At 37.2% G+C, this 18395-nt stretch overlaps 2 protein-coding genes across 4 annotated transcripts in view; both read right to left on the bottom strand.

Moving 5' to 3' along the window:
- Positions 1–4117: 4117 nt before the first annotated feature.
- On the bottom strand, positions 4118–4612 carry LOC145768857 (protein CFDP2-like). Its single transcript, XM_082580463.1, has one exon. It carries the CDS (start codon positions 4610–4612, stop codon positions 4118–4120), a length of 495 nt encoding a protein of 164 aa, XP_082436589.1.
- A 3575-nt stretch (positions 4613–8187) lies between these two features.
- Positions 8188–18395, bottom strand: part of LOC145769592 (solute carrier family 15 member 2-like) — a 20370-nt gene continuing 10162 nt past the window's right edge. For all 3 annotated transcript variants that reach the window (XM_082581253.1, XM_082581252.1, XM_082581254.1), the window contains 12 exons: positions 17782–17865; positions 17448–17588; positions 16895–17016; positions 16137–16218; positions 15159–15329; positions 14284–14448; positions 13609–13655; positions 13117–13209; positions 12199–12316; positions 11545–11685; positions 9495–9602; positions 8188–8918 (listed from right to left, as the gene is read on the bottom strand). In XM_082581253.1, the coding sequence (XP_082437379.1) occupies positions 8712–8918; positions 9495–9602; positions 11545–11685; positions 12199–12316; positions 13117–13209; positions 13609–13655; positions 14284–14448; positions 15159–15329; positions 16137–16218; positions 16895–17016; positions 17448–17588; positions 17782–17865 (1479 nt within the window). In that variant the 3' untranslated portion in view covers positions 8188–8711. The remainder of the gene's footprint in view (positions 8919–9494; positions 9603–11544; positions 11686–12198; positions 12317–13116; positions 13210–13608; positions 13656–14283; positions 14449–15158; positions 15330–16136; positions 16219–16894; positions 17017–17447; positions 17589–17781; positions 17866–18395) is intronic.

Below are 18395 nucleotides of genomic sequence, written 5' to 3'. Positions count from 1 at the left end.
ACGGATGACGTTTCTTTAGGTTCTGACCACTTTGCACATGGGTAGCCACTTTGACATAGGAGCAGGGCAGCCATATGTCATCTACTAAGAAGATTTGTCCTTTTTTTTAAGAAAAGAAGCAGGTCCTCCAAGGACACCCAAAAATGCTCAAATGTCCTCTTTTTTGGCATTTTGAGTTTTCTTGGTCATATTTTTAACAGGATATTATTGTTTGATGACTTTTCGGCGACGGCTTGTAGGCTACTTGGTTTCCAAAATTTTCTGTTCTAATGTAACATGCTGATTCAGATTGTAGGCAGCCTACAAGAAATTGGTGCGCCTTGTTGAACTGGTATTGTAAACAACCTCAGACGTTCAATCGTTCATTGTAACGTATTGCACGCCATTAGTTGCAGTTATCATAAGTAATGGCGGTCAGTGGAGATCGAATGCGAGCAGAGCTGCGAGTGCCCTTGCAAGAAAACTTCTTCATTTGAGGAAATCTGATTAACAAATGCACAAAAGCGGAAATTTGTGATGAAATTAGAAAAATTGAGAAATCAAAAAATGCTGCCGCGACGGCAGAAATTATTTTCCTGACAAGAGCAGAAAGTTTTGCTGAAAATGTTCGAATTTGTGTAGTTATCTGTTTATTTTATGTATTGTTTTTGAATTATGCAATTCAATCCTATCAAGTAGCTATCAGTTAAGTTATTATCTGTCTATGGTATTCAAAAAATGAGTAATTCACGAAGAAATAAGACATTGAAAATATAACCTAAACACATCAAATTCCAAAAGAGTTTATTTTATTTATATTCTAGCCTATGGTCCTCACACTTTTACAAAAGCAATTTTAATTTACCCAAATATCCCAGACAGCCACTTAACCTGGCCCTGAGCTGTCAGATGGACCATATAAAGTGGTTGTCTGGGATGTTTTACATTGATGCAAAGTTTGTAAACGTTGCTGATTACCAACTCGAGCTTGGTATGATTACCAACTCCAACAAGAGTTTGGCATGATTACCAACTCCAGCAAGAGTTTGGCATGATTGAAACGAATGAATAAGAATGTCTAAAAGTGCAATTTGCATCTATAGCCTATAACAGTGGTTCCCAACTCATGGGTCGCGACCCAAAGTTGGGTCGCCTGATAATTTTTTGGGGTCGCTTGTTTTTCAGGCATATTGTATCTTGGGCAAAAAAAATAACAATAAAAAAAATTTAAAACGAGATGAGATCGATCACAAAACTGAAAAATATAAACACAAGTCATGAAGCGTTTCATGTCGAGACATCGGAAAGCTTTGTAGCAGCATGATCGTAGTGCAAGAAGTTTTAACAATTTTCGCTTTTATTATTGCTATTATTATTTTTAAATGTAAACCCAACAAAAATTTCAGTCTCAAACATAAATTAACTTGACAAAGTTACGGGATATATATTGTAACGTGCACTATATGTCACGAACGCTATGTCGGACAAACTATGACAAAGTTTTCCACACGTTGGACCACGCATAGTCTGGTGTGGTAAAACGCATCAAAGACAAAGCCCCAAGTGCGGTATGGACTAATTGCTTTCTCCACAGAGAGGCCTTTGCTGCAAAAAAAGCTGTCTCAAGAGCTACACGAAATGTTGAATGATGTGAAGTGTTTATAAACTTCATCAAAACAAGTCCACTAAATCGCCATTTGTTTTCGTCTTTGTGGATTCTGATTATTATCAAGCATTGCTGTTGCACACAGAAGTGCGATAGTTGTCACGAGGTCGTGTCCTGAAGCGAGCTTGTAATTTGCGAGAGGAGATTGCTATCTTCCTGAGGCAATAGAACTGTGTGAGATTAGCCGAGAAGTTTTTGCAAGAAGATTTCAAGGCAAAAGTTGCTTACCTTGCCGATATATTTGACTCTCTGAATTCTCTAAATTTATATATGCAAGGTAATTAACGGTTTTACGGTGATTGATCGCGCCGCAAAAGTTTCTGCTTACCACAAAAAACTCATACTCTGGAAAAGTTATATCACCAGAGATGAGTACGATATATTTCCTCAGCTAACGCAATATAGGCTATCTGTGGCAAAGAAGTTGATATCAAGCAAGCGATAATTACACACCTGGAACAGTTTGCCAAAAAGTTTGTGCAGTACTATGGAGAATCTCTAACACTTAATAACCAAAATGATTGGATAAATAATTGATCCATTTGTTGGAAAAGGCTTATTTATATAATGCTGAATATTTATATAAACGAATGAATAAGAATGTCTAAAAGTACAATTTGCATCTATAGCCTATAACACCTAACTTAGAGCAAAATAAACCGTAGCATTGATACTCATCATGGCCTACAGCTTATGTAAATGCAAATAGATGGCATTTTATCCACGATGCACTATATTGGGTTAAAATCTAAACCCATTTCATCAATTGCTCAAGGCTCAAGATCACGCGGCACTGGTTCGACTCTCGGGGTGTGCGCTTGAGCAAAGTATTTCAGGACTGCTCTCCATTCAGCGGCACCTGGTGAATGGAATAATTCTCTGGCAACAACACTTCAACATTCAGAAACTTCACTCTGTCAATCTCGGTAACCGCCCCTGCGTCAAAAGCCTCTACAACAGTGGTTCTCAACCTTATTGTCTTGGTGGACCCCTTTTGGTGTCTTCGAAGCGGTCGCGGACCCCTAAAAATTCCAATTTGAAATTTTGGTATATCGCGTTTCCTTATGGAGTCATATGTTACATAAGTTTCAAAGCAACACACTTAAAAGAATTTGCTGAATTTGCAACGCACTTGAAGATTGATGTGATTGACGAAATTATGTTATGACTTATGAGGTATATGTTGGCACACAGGATCAAACATCGGTAAGCTATATGCTCATTTGATGTTTTTCTATAACTTTTATCAAAAGTTAATAGAATACTTGCGACTGTTACAAAGAATTTATCCCTTTTTTCATTTGAAATCAATATTAATTCGTTATAATCGCAGTCATTGCAAAACTGTGAGTGGTGATAGACTGCTGACCAACGTTTGCATTTCCAAGTTAATCATTGATCAACAATCTGTTGTCTTAAAAGAATTTAGTTGAACATAGCCAACATAGCCTTATTAAAAGGTTTAAGTAATTTATATGATATTTTAGTTAAGAAACCAAACCTTTGTGCAATGTCCTTTGCAATTTCAAACGACGCACCAGTGCGTTGCGACTTACAGTTTAAGAATCACTGTAGGCTAATACATAAACAAAGCACAAACAATTTTTAAATTTCTTAATTTATCCGTCATGTTGAAAACTCGGAAACTTTCGCGGACCCCCGGAAATTGCTTCACGGACCCCTTGGGGTCCGCGGACCCCCGGTTGAGAACCACTGCTCTACAAGTATGCGAAAACTACCAGGAATAACCTATCAAGGCTTTGTCAGTCCGAGGATAAAGATTCAAAGCCAACCAAACCAATCGATTTCATGCTGTTTGATTGCGAGCTTGTGGGACAACTCTGACTTGACAATAATAAGGCTGTCAAGCTTGCTTTTAAAACGAAACAACAGGTGGTCGGTTGCCTTATTTGAGGTTAAAAAAGTCTACAATACTAAATGTAGTGCTTGCTTTACACTATCATGCCTAGCAAAAGTGTGGAGACATAGATTGGCTGCTTTGCCTTCTTCCCCACTTTAACATAAAACTTTTAATTAATGCCAAGGTTAAAATTAGACCCGGTGAAGAAGAAAAAGCTAAAAAGGTTGAAAGCATAGACTAATAGTACTTGCCTGTTCTTCCTCTTGTATCAACGCAATCTCCATTAGCACATGCAATCAATCAAAATTGCAGTTCCACAAGTTATGTAGCTTCGATAAACGTGCAGGGCGAATTGCCATAGAAGTTATTTGTAGGTTTGACAAGTCGTGGCTGTTAACTAGAAAGTTGTTGTCAGTTTGTCACTTCTAACAAGCTGACAACCCGTTTGCTTTGAACAATTGAAGCATTTGCGCAAAAGAAACAAACTTCAAAAGTTAATGGAGGTTTAGCGCAGTAAAGTACAATTGAATTAAAGTTGTGAAATTCTCTGCACTTTGTGACAGCATGCAATAAAACTAGTGAATGCATTGTTTGCGTGAGCTAGACATACTTTAGTGAAGGATAGGTTCCGCTGATGATGTTGGTGCATGCACCTGTATAATTGACAAACTGAAAGGCTTTGCATTTAATTTAACGAGTAAGACACGATTAGAAAGTGCCCAGTATCCTTCGATGCACTTTGCTATTGCTTGGTCAATGATCATACCAACTCCGTACATGGCCTTGTTACCGCCGGAATGAATGATGGTGTATCCATCCCAAATGCTCTTACCAGCTCCTTTCCAACGCATTTCACTTATTCCCATAATGGAAATACCCATACGCTTCTGTTCTTGGAGTAGGTTTTCTAATCGTCCAGGTTTTGCGAGGGTTCTGACATTCCACGTTGCTATTTTGATTGTTTGGTCGGTGCGGGCAGTCACTGAATGACGATCGGGTGACGCCTTGCTCCGCGCACGTCGGTCCCCACCGGCTGAGACACCTCCAGCATTTGACACCTGAAGTATCTGCACAGCTTTAGTGTTCAATCTTTTGTTGTGTGTCATCATAGTTTTTTTGGAAGAGTAGTAAAGACGGTAGGCTTCCGTTACTTTCCGTCTTGAGGTTTGCAGCTGGTCGGTTGTCTTAGCGCCTCGAGTCCCGCCTTTAGAGCCAAGCTGCTATAGCTCTACTAGAAAGTGTAAATAACCTTCTAGATTTTACGCACACCGAAACAAGGGAGACGTTCCTTGTGACAGCCAGTTTGTAAACGGTCAAAAAACACTCTTATATGAATATGGCGTGCGTTACCATTCAACGAGATTGTTGACAGATTGGTCGCTGACAACCCGACACTAGATTTACCGCTAGTCGTGGTGCTATACGCGCCAGAGAAACCGTTGACACAGAGTTCGTCCGCTTCCTCACGCCGCTCTAGTCTTCATGTACTGAGAGGTTACTTCTCTCTCAACGGCTTCCCAAATTTATGAGAGAACCGCACCCTTCACCTAGTTTAGCAAGTCAGTCGACACTAGTTTCCAGGGTATGACGCGTTGGCGTACGCTACCAAATACGAGGAGGCATAGGTGAGAGTTGCAGCAGCGCCGTATGCATATGTTACTCCAAAAAACTAGCTGTTCTGCCAAGATAATTTTAAACGCCATCTTCACGTTCTTTAACGTAAGTTTACAAGCCACATGCTGCGACCTTGAACCAAGTTTCCTGTCACCAGTCTTGAAAGAAGAATTTGGCTTGTGAAATCCCTAGTTTGACTACAGCAAATTTCATCATTTTTGCATTGATTTAACGTCTACAGACGTTGAATCAATATAAAAATAAAGGATTTTTCTGCCTGAGAAGGATAGTGGTGGAATCAGGGACAATAAACGAAACGAATTGTTCACACGCTGGAAAAACAACAAGCAGCAAGTAAGTGACGTACGGTAGTAGTGTACCGACTGCTGTCTTATATTCGTCACCAGCCATCATTCTGCAGTGCAGTCCAACGCTCTCATAATTCAATTGTTTAGCCCTTTCAAGTTTCAATTATTATTTAATTAGCTTTGCGCCTTGCAACCCGCGGATGAATATTGTTTCGCATATAAATTAAGAGACTAGGTATGAATCTCAGGGTTGCCAGATGGCCTTTTTTTAGGCCAAATTCCAGAAAACTGGCCTTTTTAAATTGCAGTTGGCCTAAAAAAATTGATGCAAATAAGGCCAGAAAATCTGGCCTTATTTGGCCCTTTTTATGGCTGCAAGTTTTGACCGGTTTAGAAAGTATTATTTTAAGGAAATTCAATTTCAATTGTGATATAAAAGTATCACTTATCATCACTTAGAGCCTGACCTATATTCGTTTTAATTTTAATTAGTGAGTAGAGACATAGGTAGAGAGTAGAGAATGTGTTAGCGGTGGACACGGTGGTTCTATTAAGTTGCACCCGCCGTAAACCGTAAAGTATACACTTGTCTTGTTTGTTAATGTGATGTGTTTGCATTCCATTTGTGCAATCTTGTCGTATTTTGTTTGCTGCTAAATAATTTCAAAACCGAGTATTAGTTTTAGTTCTTATGACATCTTAAACGTATTGATTTCGTACTGGGTTGGTCTGTGAATAAGTTTATTATCAAAGCCTACGACAACACATTTCACTGATTGTTGAACACTCCACGTTTACTTCTGATCCGGTTTACAATACGCAAAATGCTACAGAACGACAGGGAACCTTTGCATTTGTATATTTTTGATTTTTTAAATTCGTGGTTTTAAACTTCTATACATCAAATAAGTTTTGATGTGAGTGAAGGCTATATTTTATATTGTTATTGCAAAATTGAATTTTATACATTGTTTAGTTGATACAAACAGTGTTTTATTTTAATAATTCTTCTGTAGTCATGTATAGCACTGAAAATAGTTTCCAATTCTGTAGTTGTAGACATCCCTGGTACATATACTCAAGACAAATTCATGCTCATTGCTTAGCTAGACGTTCCGAATAGCACTGTTCATGAATTGAAGTAATAATGGTTTCTAGTTTATCTGCTACTACAGTAATTTTTCATTAATCAAATTATGCAAACGAACCGGTCATTATGCTCTGACAGTGCTAAATTATTATCTGTCATATTTGATCGTAAAATGGCATTTTCAAAAAATTATTTCAGTTAAGTTGTTAGCGTTTATTTAGCCTTAGAAGTAAATAAAAAAATTGGCCTTTTTTGGCCTTATTTTATAATGGATTTGGCCTTACTATAGCTTGAGTATCTGGCAACCCTGATGAATCTTCCTTTTTCGATCAACACGTTTCTTATGGCAAGACGTGACGCTTTCTGAATTCGCTCTGATCGCTGCTGCAACAACTGACGCAATACAAGATGATTTCCCAAGTCTAGTGTTGCTTTCAAGTCAATCCAACCAGCAACGTCTACCCCTCAACCCAGAAGCGTTACAGTAGTAACTTTCTTGTACGTTGTATATGTAACATTGCCAAGTCACAACCATACCACATTTATAGTCACCTGGTATGAATCTTTGCTTCCCAGCGAGGTTGTGTTCAAATAGGCTTTTTTTAAAGAGGAATCCTTACATATCACAGTATCCAATTTTTCTTCGCCTTCCCCTAAACATGACGCCTTTCCCAAACATGTAGGCTAGGTTTGCAGTGCAATATGAGGGTTGTGGCATCCCCAGATTATTTTATGTTAAATGAACAGACCCCAAGTGTGGATCAATATTGAGAGTTTAATGAGCGAAAAAATCGCTCATTGCTCTATGTAGATAACTGCATCAGGCATAGCCTACTTCATGAACTTCCGTTTGTCAATATTGACAAAACATGTGACGATGCATTTCAGCATACACCCATCAGTTTACTTTCTTGATACAACGAATGAATCAAACACTTTAATCTTATTTCAGTTATTCAAAGTGTTTTTGCTAAAGTAATGCATACGCAAAAGCTTAGCGGAAGAAAAAACAAGACTTCCTTTCTTCGCGCGCTCTGCTGCTGCCAATAGCCTACTCTTTTCGATTGCCATGACTTCTAAACACTTTCATGGGTACTCGGTCCGTTCATATATTGACAATAATCACTCCGAAACTAATTAATAAAATTCTAAACTACTTTCAACAATAAACAGCAGGATTTCGAAACGAAAAGATGATGATCCAACTTTCAGGGTGTGCGCTTGAGCAATGCACTTTGCTCCGTTTAATGGCACCAAGTGGATGGAATAGGTCGAAAGCAAATTCAACAACAGAAAACGTCAATCTGCTAACCCCAGTGAGGTGACAGTGGTTGTACGAAGCTTCAAAAGATACTGAGCTGTAATTGAACAAGCGCTCTGATGCCGAAAACCAGTGCCTGAAACCGACGTGTCGATTCACTGCTGGTCAAACCACGTTTCTGTTCGCAGTTACAGTTTGTGCAGGTTGTATAGTGAAGATGTTGGTTTAGCTGGGTTAGTGTTAACTTTGACTTGTTTTGTAGTGTGATTATTTATTTTGCACAGTCGAGTTTTAAGTTTCATGGCTACACCAAATCATGGCTACAACAGATACTTTGCAACTCCAGGGATTAATATTGCTTTAATCAACCCTGGTAGTTCAAGCACATCAAACAACACAAGAACACAATTTTTTGTAAAATTATGGATTTTAATTGCTTAGAAAAGTAGTTTGTTTTTGATAATACGACGCAACTTTACAACGCAGTAAAAATTAAACACACAACAGCTGTGCATAGCGAAACTGATGCGAGGACCTAAGACTGAATGAGGAACCGAACTGCTTTTGTTTTTAGAAATATGCCATTTGACTAGTTATAACCATTTACATAAAGCATCATCAAGATAATGATAAAGTCATTTGTTTACAGAAATGTGTTGTCGAATTGAAGCGAGATTGGACTTCAAACAGATCTTTCCACACTCCTTTCGCACGTCAATCAATGTTTCCATGTGACATTCAATGCGAGAGAAACTTCTAATTTATGACGTGTTCGAAGTTCGTTGAGGCTGACACGGTGAACGAAACATGATTCCGTTTATCGTCTTGTCGTCGTAAAACGTAACTTATTAAAGCTAAAAATGATATTTTATAACGTTATGAGGCGAAATAAAATGACAAAAGTTAACACTTTATGGAGAGCAAAAACATAATTATAACGCAGTGTTGTGGTCATAGGCGGGATTGGATTTTCCCAAATCTTCTTTGGTAAGTGATGATTCATCTTCATCTTCAGAGGTTTCTTGTTCTTCAGACTCGTCGAAAAGAGACTCATCGACGTATTCGTACCGCATAGCGAGAACAATGAACAACAGCGCAGCAACACCAATCAATCCAGCAAAAAGAAAATATTCATCCGCCTAAAAGAAGCATTTTTAAGTTGAAGGCAAAAATAAGATATTTCGACAATACCAAACCAACGGTTGGTATTTTCTTGTATCATGATAAATATCGTGGTGTTGTTTAGCTCGTCTGCTTATGATTCAACAAAGCAGCTTCTTTATCATAATTGGAGTACCAAGCATTAAACAAACTAGGAAGAACCATCACCAAAACTAATTATATCACTTGATATTATTTTAGCCTAAATTACAAAAAGTGACATTAAAACTTCAATTCGTGATATTACGTACATGTATATTACGAGTTAACAACTTAACATCCATAATAATGAGCCCAACACTTGAACCATGTGTAGCTTACGGCTGTTCGGTCAAGTACTAAAATGGACTGAGACGCGTGAAAGGTTATCGGTTCGATACCGCCCAAGAGCACGCGGTTGTGTCTTAGAAAGACACTGTCATGCGTAATTGTGGACACTAAGATTGGCTTCCTAGCATCATCGTCCACTCAATGAAAAACTATTTCACCAGGCATAATTGTATGTAACGTTAGTACGTTGTATTTAGCACAAACGTTATGACAATTGAACCGACCTGGGATGGAATAAGACGAGCTTCGGCGACGATCAAAACGATAATGTTCCCAATTGACACCGTGAATAACCAGAAAGATTGGAGGACAGACTTCATGCTTGGAGGAGCCTGGAAACAGAATCAACGTTTTAATCGATGTTTTCGTATAAACGTCGAGGTCCCATTACTTTCGAAAAAGCCTCTGATAGAAAGGTGTCGTTTTTAGTTTTAAGGCAATTCCAGAAATCAAAATCCGTTATTGTTACATTGAATCAATGTAAACATTTCGTTTGCAAGAACACATTGGACCAAATGTGTCTTAGGCGGAATCAGCCTCAGCTAGGTCCAGCACTTTCGATTTTGTGATCGGAACTAATATCATAAGTGTTGAAATCCGTTTAGGAACTTCTAAGCCAGTGCCGGTTTTTAAATTAATGCTAGTTTGGCTGCAAGAAACGATTTATTGCATGTAGCAGTCCCATCGAGGGATTTCAACTCATTTTGAATTTAAAATCATGAACAGAAGTGTTGTCAGGGGGTCCAGGGGTACTTTTAAGCCCGGACCCAGGGTGATTTCAAGTGGCCACAACCTTTCCAAAGAGTCCGGGATCTACGAAATTACCCCATATACTTTGGATATAGTGCATTTTTCTTAAAACTGGTTTCCTTTGGGGTACGAGCATCTCATTGGTACCGGGCCAAAGTTATGCTCTCAACTGCATTGATCACGAGTTTTTACGGGAAATGGCAGTGTCCGTATTACGCCACGCCGTTCTGATGAAGCAGCTTCGAACCGCAGCACAATGTGTTAAAATTATAGTTAAAGATGAACATTTTTAAATGCAATGATAACGAAGGTACTTCAGAATAAAGCTAATATTTAGTCAAGTCATCACGAGTTACCCAGCTAGCAAACCAGTTCCTTTTTCAATGATTCAACGTCTACTGACGTTGAATGTTTGAATCTGTGCAAAAAGAGCTGATTTTTGACTGGATTATCTTGACATACAAAACCCAGCTGAAAAGAATAAACTCCCACATGGTGATGGATGACGAGGGAAAATGCAACAAATATTACGACAGCATAACGCAAACATGCCAAAGGTGCAGAAAATAATGTGAAAGACATTTTCCTGAATGCTCAGTCAATGTTTAACCAAGTTAGTTTACAATGCATTGACGCATCGAAGGTATAAATCACCTAAAAAACATTTAACGACGGACAAAAACAGATTTACACCAAGAGAATGTCATGTTTGTTTGTGTAACCGTAATTAATAGTCTTTAATAAAACAACTGCTCAAGTTTCCGCTTGAACGCATGTATAAACGTGCCTTGAAACTAAAGGGACAAAGTTTACAAGAAAAATGAAGTGCGAAAGATACTGTAAATAAACTTAACAAACGACGCAAAGTTTATTTTGGCAACATTGAAAATAAGTGCAATCAAAAAAAACCTCATATTATTCCACAATAGTCGTGACGTCAAGATACCAAGCTTCTATTTCGGCAGAAAAAACTCAAATAAAGGATAGTTATTACACAACCACTTTGCCCTGACTCCTGATATTAACTTCCGTACAACTTCTTATAAAACACTGCAGGCCACCTAAGCACAGCATGAAATTTTATTTTAGATTGAAAGCTATCCGATCTAATTTTAAATTTAACAAAAAAATTTACTAATTTATATGAAAACCGAAATAGACTTCTCGCGTTTTTTCAACCTTGAATTTTAATTCTATCAAACAGATTTATCAATTATCTTTTTTTCCATTTCTTAATGAATACGCTCAGTCTTCCATTGAGTGTATTCGGTGCAGGATTATCACTTCACAGTCAAGACAAATGGTTGAAAGAAAGCTATGACGGCAGTTATCATTCTTTACATGCCTTAACCTTTCTTCAATTATTTTCCACAAGTACAAACTGTAGCAATTTAAAGATTTTTTTACAGCTGAAAAATATTAATAATTTAAAAAACAACAAAAGAAAATGAAGACTATTCAATTGAAATTTCCAATTGTCTAGTGAAAAACAATGTTGTAAAGGAACAAAAAAAAGCAAGTCACCTGGGAGTAAGCAAACTCAAGACCAGTGACAGAGAGGAACACCTCTCCAAGTGTAATGATGAAGTATTGGGGGATCATCCAGAAGATGTTGACATCATTGTGGTAGACATCCGTGTATTGATCCAACGCCAAGTCGCTCTCCTGGACAGCACATGTTGGAAAATTAAAACCGCTGATGGTCTTTTTCATCGATACAACGTCTTGTGCAATCGTATTAACGTAACAGTTAAACCCAGTTAGCAAAATCCGTCATTTTTACATTCAATGTAAAAATGACGGATTTTGCTAACTGGAAAGTTATCAAACATGTTGCATTTAACTTTGAAAAAATAGTACGAAAACTGTTTTTAAAAAAAAAAGTGTAATCTTTCGCCTTCAAAGACATAAACAAGTGTATGCAAACCTGTTGGCACAGCTAAATGCAACCTAACCAAAATGGGCTAAATCTAACTTGCTGCCATAAAAAATAAAAAAATAAAACATATTAGAAGAATTACATGAACGTTGTTTCGAAGAGCTCTGTTGCACCTATACCCAGACAACAAATCAACGTTTTTTTTACATCGATTCAACGTCTGCAGACATTTAGACGTAAAAACGATTAATTTACTGTCTGGGCAATGACAGCCCAGTGTTTACACTTTTATTACTCACATCAACCCCACCATTGCTTGAGTCTGTATCCCGGACAACCAGAGTGTAAATCCCGCCTGTCTTCAGGTAGTAAGATCGTTCGTATGTGCTACCATCCACTTCGATCTCAAGCATGTAACTGAAAGCACAATCAAGTTTGAAACATGCCAACTTCTAAACTGATTTTCGCTCCAGTCTAATACCAAGGCTAGAAACATTCTAAAATCAAATGTAGAAAATTCTTCCTGCATAGCTTGAGTTAAGGGTAACTAATGCATGGCCTTATTTTGTCAGGTTTATTAATGAAAAATAAACAGTTGATTTGCAGAGGAATCGAACTCAACACTCGTGCTCACCAGACACGCAATTGCTAGGGCTGCGGAGTCAGGGAAATTTTGGCGTGTCCGGAGTCGGAGTCGTTAAAAAAAGGCCGACTCCTGTTTGATAAAAAACGATAAACAATAAAATTTTTGTTTGTAATCTTTTTTCAAAATTTTCTTTCTTGTTTTCCGCATTGCGTTCTAAAACTTTACCAGAAACTAGAGTGTGTGTCCTTGTTAATTATTGTGAAAGTTGCCGTTTCAATTTCGATCGCAACTTACGGGATATTAAGTTTAAAAACATTAAAATAAAATTAAATCTGGCAACACTGAGGCCGGAGCCGGCCAGTTGTAAACCAGGGAGTCGTAGTCGTATAATTTTTGCCCAACTCCACAGCCCTGGTGGTTGCAGCTCCATCATTTCAGCTTACAATGTTTTTCTTGCATAACTAAAAACTTGAAGTTTGCTGAGTCAAAAATTTCTGTCAGTTAGGCATAACTTGACGTTATAGAAGCATTAAGAAAGTAAGTCAGTGATCAAAAAGCAGAAAACTATTTGTATAGATAGTGGATACATATTTGATCAAAAAGAGACAAAAATATTTTGTTTTTAACTTACTTTCCTTTCTTTTCTTCAGGAAATTGATACTTGGTGTTTGGAACAATAACTTGTCCATTTGCTGTGATGTTCTGGTTTAGTGTGTTGACCACCCTGAAAAATTAATACTCTGGTACTTGGCCAACAAAATCGGCCCTTTTTGTACTGATTTAACTATTACAAACGTTAAAATCGATGTTGAAAGGGCAGGCAAAAGCTGAAGCAACAAACACAGTCTGCTTTGTAATTCGCTGTGAGCAACACCTATCTGCGATTAAAGTTGTTATTATTATAAATCAAATGTAGAATTATAAATATATGACAATAATGATAGCATATATAAATTTAAAATACGGACCTTCTGATGATCCTCCATTTAGGGTTTAGAGAGCAATAACTATATTTGATTAAAATACTGTGTATAAATATTAAGTAGTACTGGGAGGATAATGTGCCCGGAGAGGCTCAACAACCAGAGAATGAATCTTTACAATTAGGTAATTAATCACTTACGAGTAATATGCACGCCCGCTGTCGGACTTTTCTATCGGATGAGTCGTCTGCAAATACATAACTGTTGCTAAGTTACAGTTTTTTTAAGACTCAAGTTGCACAGCAACAATTTTAAGACCAAGAAAGCGACGTACAAGTAATAAAAGTTGTGCCTTTTGTATCGCTGCAACGATTGCCAACGTTATTTAACGTTACTTTGAGATTGTGATTTGTGACATTACTTGAAAAACCGCTTGGGAGGTAGATGCAGCAAAACAACAGCAAAAGTTGATTTCGACGGATAGTAGTTTAACAAGTTCTTACCCCGCTCTCTTTTGACAAAAATATCAAGTTAAAACTTCCTAATCCCAGTAAGGAATTTTCAGCAAAAAACAGCTTTCAAATGACCCCACAAGGCCTACTCAGGCAACACCAACCAATAAGCTGTTAATCGTGATGCTGGTGAATACTGGGGGTGAGCCACTCACAAGATTGTGGAAAACTATATCAGTCCAAACAAAACACTCAATGAAATAATACCCAGACAGCAAAATCTGTCGTTTTTTACATCGATTCAACGTCTGCAGACGTTGAATCAGAAAAATGAAGAAATCCACTTGTAGACGTTGGATCAATGTAAAACAAAAAAAAAGTTAGCTAGCTGAGTAGTAAGTAAATATAGAAACTTGTACTCACCAAAAGACTTTTCAGCCCAATGTCATTATTACTGATTATGAAATCATAAACTTGTTCTCCGTTAAGCGTAAACTCCTGAACATTAGGTCCTGCATTGGTACCTTCACAACGGTAACTTATCGAATAGAAGCCAGGAGTTATAAATTGTTCCAAAGTGTCGGTAGACTAGAAATTGAAAAAAGTGGTCACCGACTATTTTCATACAAAGACCCAGGTAATATTGTCAAACATGAACTGCGATGTTTTGCCTTAAAGTTTTTTCTGCAAAACAGGGTTCCCTATCCGATTCTGACTTTAAGGAGGTTTTGTTACCAGAAGAATCGACCAAACCAGCTCGTAGCAGATCAGAAAATTTTCAAATAAAAACTAACTAACGAGAAGGTCGAATGGCCTTGTTATCTCCTTATAAGGAACAAAACTTGTAAATAAATTTAACCATGTGTAATTGTGTATAGTTGCTTTCTATACACGCCATTGGCTGGTTACACGTTGACTGCAGGAAGAGTACGTACTTTTGGCAAACACACAACGACTACAAAGCTACAATAAAGTGAATAAGAATAAACTTATGCAAATTTAAGAAAAAAAAAACACTTTGGTTTTTAGCTTCAGACAAAATGTTGTTGCAAAGCTCGACAAAGAAGGTGTCATTAAAAATATTCGGTAAATTCTTCACAGCAATCGTTCTTGCAGCATGTAAAACATGAAAAAATTCTCACAGCAATTTATGGTAAGGATCCGGCTAATCAGTGATATTCCAGACAGCACATCAACCTTTTTTTTTGGTTAACTTGGTGATTTTACTGTTTTTGCTTCTTTGGTGATTCCACTAAACGAAGCAGATGACAACAATATAACAGAGGCTTACTACTTACGTTGGTCGGTGTTATGACTGTTCCAGACCCATCCCCACTGTACCCCTGTGGCTGTGGGCTTGATTCCCACTGGGAGTAAATGTTGGAATCGATCTCGAGGGGGCAGTCAGCGGAGTCGATAACTCGCAAGCTTGTTTGCTTCATATTCACTGGTACGAGAGTCAAGTTTTCCTTTGCAAAACAAACCAAACTCAAAGTTAAAAACTTAATCAGAAACATATCAAATTTAATAAGCTAATTCACCGTTAATTTTTTACGTTCTTTTTATCAAAATTCATCAAATAAAATTACAAACCTATCAAAACTGATAGTTATTAAAATTAGAAGCAAGTAAACAGATTTAATCTATGAAGAAAAGGAGTTTTAAACTAAATTTGAACACTCTAGTTTGAACAATTGTTATTGTTGGGTTTGCACTAGCAAATGTTCTGTGATTTCTAACAGAATCTCACTCTTCATTTTGCTTCAAAGAAGCCTGGTCTTCATCCCAAAACATCAAGCCAAGGCAGAAAATAAGTCGTTTCTTGCATTGATTCAACGCCTGCAGACGTTGAATCAATGTAAAAATCGACCAATTTGCTGTATTAGACGTTTCTAACAGAGTCCCACTTACAAAATTTAAAAATCTGTTTATCAACGTGAAATCAAAAATCCGATTAGTGCTTTGCTCATTTTCAATTGAAACTACATCATGATAACGTTGAGATGACAACATAAAACAACCACATCTGCATTTGTTCCAAGTTATAAATAATTAGTGGTTGAAAAAAGAGTGATTTGATGAATGAGATCCCATCCTCAGACAGCAAATCCTTCATTTTTACAATGATTCAATATCTGCAGACATTAAATCAATGTAAAAATAACGGATTTTGCTGTGTGGGAGGGTGCTCAATTAACACCATTTTTTTAAAGTTATTAAGTTGTTTTTTTTGTTGATTGACATGGAATGGTTCTGAGAGGAAAGCAAATACTTACGTCAATCATCATTTGCACAAGAGCAGCAACAATAAAGGACAGGCATGCCAGCAACATGCCTGCTGTCATGCGTCGAAGTGGGCTGAAAATGATCAAATATTTAAAAAAGAAAATTGACAAGTTAAAAAAGTACCAACACTAGGCCTACGTCAAGGAACGTCTACGCAACGTCGTTCATCGCGTGTTGATGAACTGAGAAAGTGTATCCACAACATGCAAGACTTTGTTCTATAAATAATATATTTACTTTAGGCGTGCCGTTTCGAGCACTGCAAACGAGTTACTTTTAGTTTGTTTTAGCTTTTGTGTCATTTCTGTGAATTCACATCGTAATAAAACTGAAATGCAGTCTGTTCAATCACTTTTTCAATGCTGGCATAGAAGCAAAAATACTACCTATTGAGAAACATACGGTACAAACATGAAACGTTCAAATAAATTAGTAGTAAAGCCAAAATGATTTACAGCGTTCACCTAATGCAGGTCAAAACGCCACAAGTGTACAAAACAGTGTATATCAAACTTAAATTGCCATAACATCTACTTCTACATCACCTCACACTTGATGGTCTGACGACGACCAATTGACCATGAAGTTATTTCATGAAGTTTCATTAAAAGCAAAATTATGTAGTTGAAGGAATAAACGAACTGGACCCAGGCAGAAAAATGACAGATTTTGCTGTCTGGCTTGAGTTTTGACAAAATTTCAAAACCCCTTCTTGAGAAGTTCAAAACTTAATTAAGTCTTGCAATACCTGAAATTAATGTTGAAATTACGTAGAAGAGGATAGAGAGTAACTTCAAACAGAGGAATCAAGGTGACGATGATAAGGGGATTGCAAATCTGCATCTGATCCGGGAGGACATGAAGAGTTCCCTGGATGGAGAGAAGGTTGACAAAAATGACTGTCACGTATTTTTAGTGCATTTTTACTTGTGTCTACAGATTGAGATTTTACTCTAGAAAGGTTCCTGCTTTTTTCTAGGACCAGGTCAAGAGTATTGATCCGTTTATAACCTGCAGTGTCACCCGTGCATGCTTACCACTGTCAAGTGTGATACAAACAGCAAACTTTAATGACTACTTAATATTCCGCCATAACCTAGTGTAAAAAAGTGCTATTTTTAATAACTAACATACCATTATGTCAAAGGACGGAATAAACACGTCTTATGGACAACGAAATCATGTGGGAGTCTATGCTATCCACAAAGCTCACTTGATCATTCAACATATTTTAGTAAAGTCAAAGTTGTACCGATTAGACCACTTTAACAACATATAAATCTTGTACTACCCCTACTTACCACATAACCGTCCATTCTTACAGCTTGCAAGGTCCATCTTGACCCTTGCTGGTCAAACAAGGCCCAGAACAAAGGCAGAGGAATGAAGAGAATCAAAACATTTAAAACGTATTTGATGTCTCTAATCAATGTGTCCATTTCCTTAAAGAGAAAGCAATAAAAATGAAAAGCCTTTTTAGCTTGTCAAAGCATTTTAGCGTTAATTTTCAAAATTACTTTAGTTTTACTTATATTTTGTTTCAACGAGTGCATCCAAAACGTAGCAAAACTCGCAGGTTTTTTTTCAACTCTAATTTTTTTATTCCATTTCATTACTAAATGAAGTTCTACTCACGCTGGTGCCATCACTGGCGTACTCCATGAAATGATCTTTTGTCCTTTTCTTTGAGGGGGTGTTCCACCGGGTCTTGACAGCAATCTATGAAAGAAAATAAAGAAGCAATCTGATTAACAAAAATGTACATCATAGCAATCTACTATATACACATTATTACACAAGCCTTACCAACGCGCAAGCAAACCTAAAATGCCAATGACCGGAAGCTAATGCAATTTGGATTTTGAATTAAACGCTAAATTTACTTTATATATAAATGAAACATTAATTTTTAGAAACCAAATTACCAAAGTGTGATCATTGAATCTCAAATCACTGCAACACTCCTTGTTTCACTTTAAAAACTGACAACTCTTTTCCTGTTACCAATGTTGCCAGATCCTCTTTGAAGTTTCAGCAAAAGTTGGTCGAAAATTTGCATGATAACTATATTAATCAACTCTTACTCGGCCGAGTAATTTATACAAGCGATTTTGACTATTACGAAGCATAACAGGTCTCTAGTCCAATTTAAAACTTGCGTGTTGGCATGGCCTGTGCATACAAGTCGCCATGATATACCTAAATAATCAGGTATCAAAAGTTGTAATTATTAATCGATAAACAAGTTG

The sequence above is a fragment of the Aplidium turbinatum genome, chromosome 4 (assembly GCF_918807975.1).
Source record: "Aplidium turbinatum chromosome 4, kaAplTurb1.1, whole genome shotgun sequence".
NCBI classification, from domain to species: Eukaryota; Metazoa; Chordata; class Ascidiacea; order Aplousobranchia; family Polyclinidae; genus Aplidium; species Aplidium turbinatum.
Note: the sequence above shows the minus strand (reverse complement) of the source record. Positions and strands in the feature narration are given on the sequence as shown.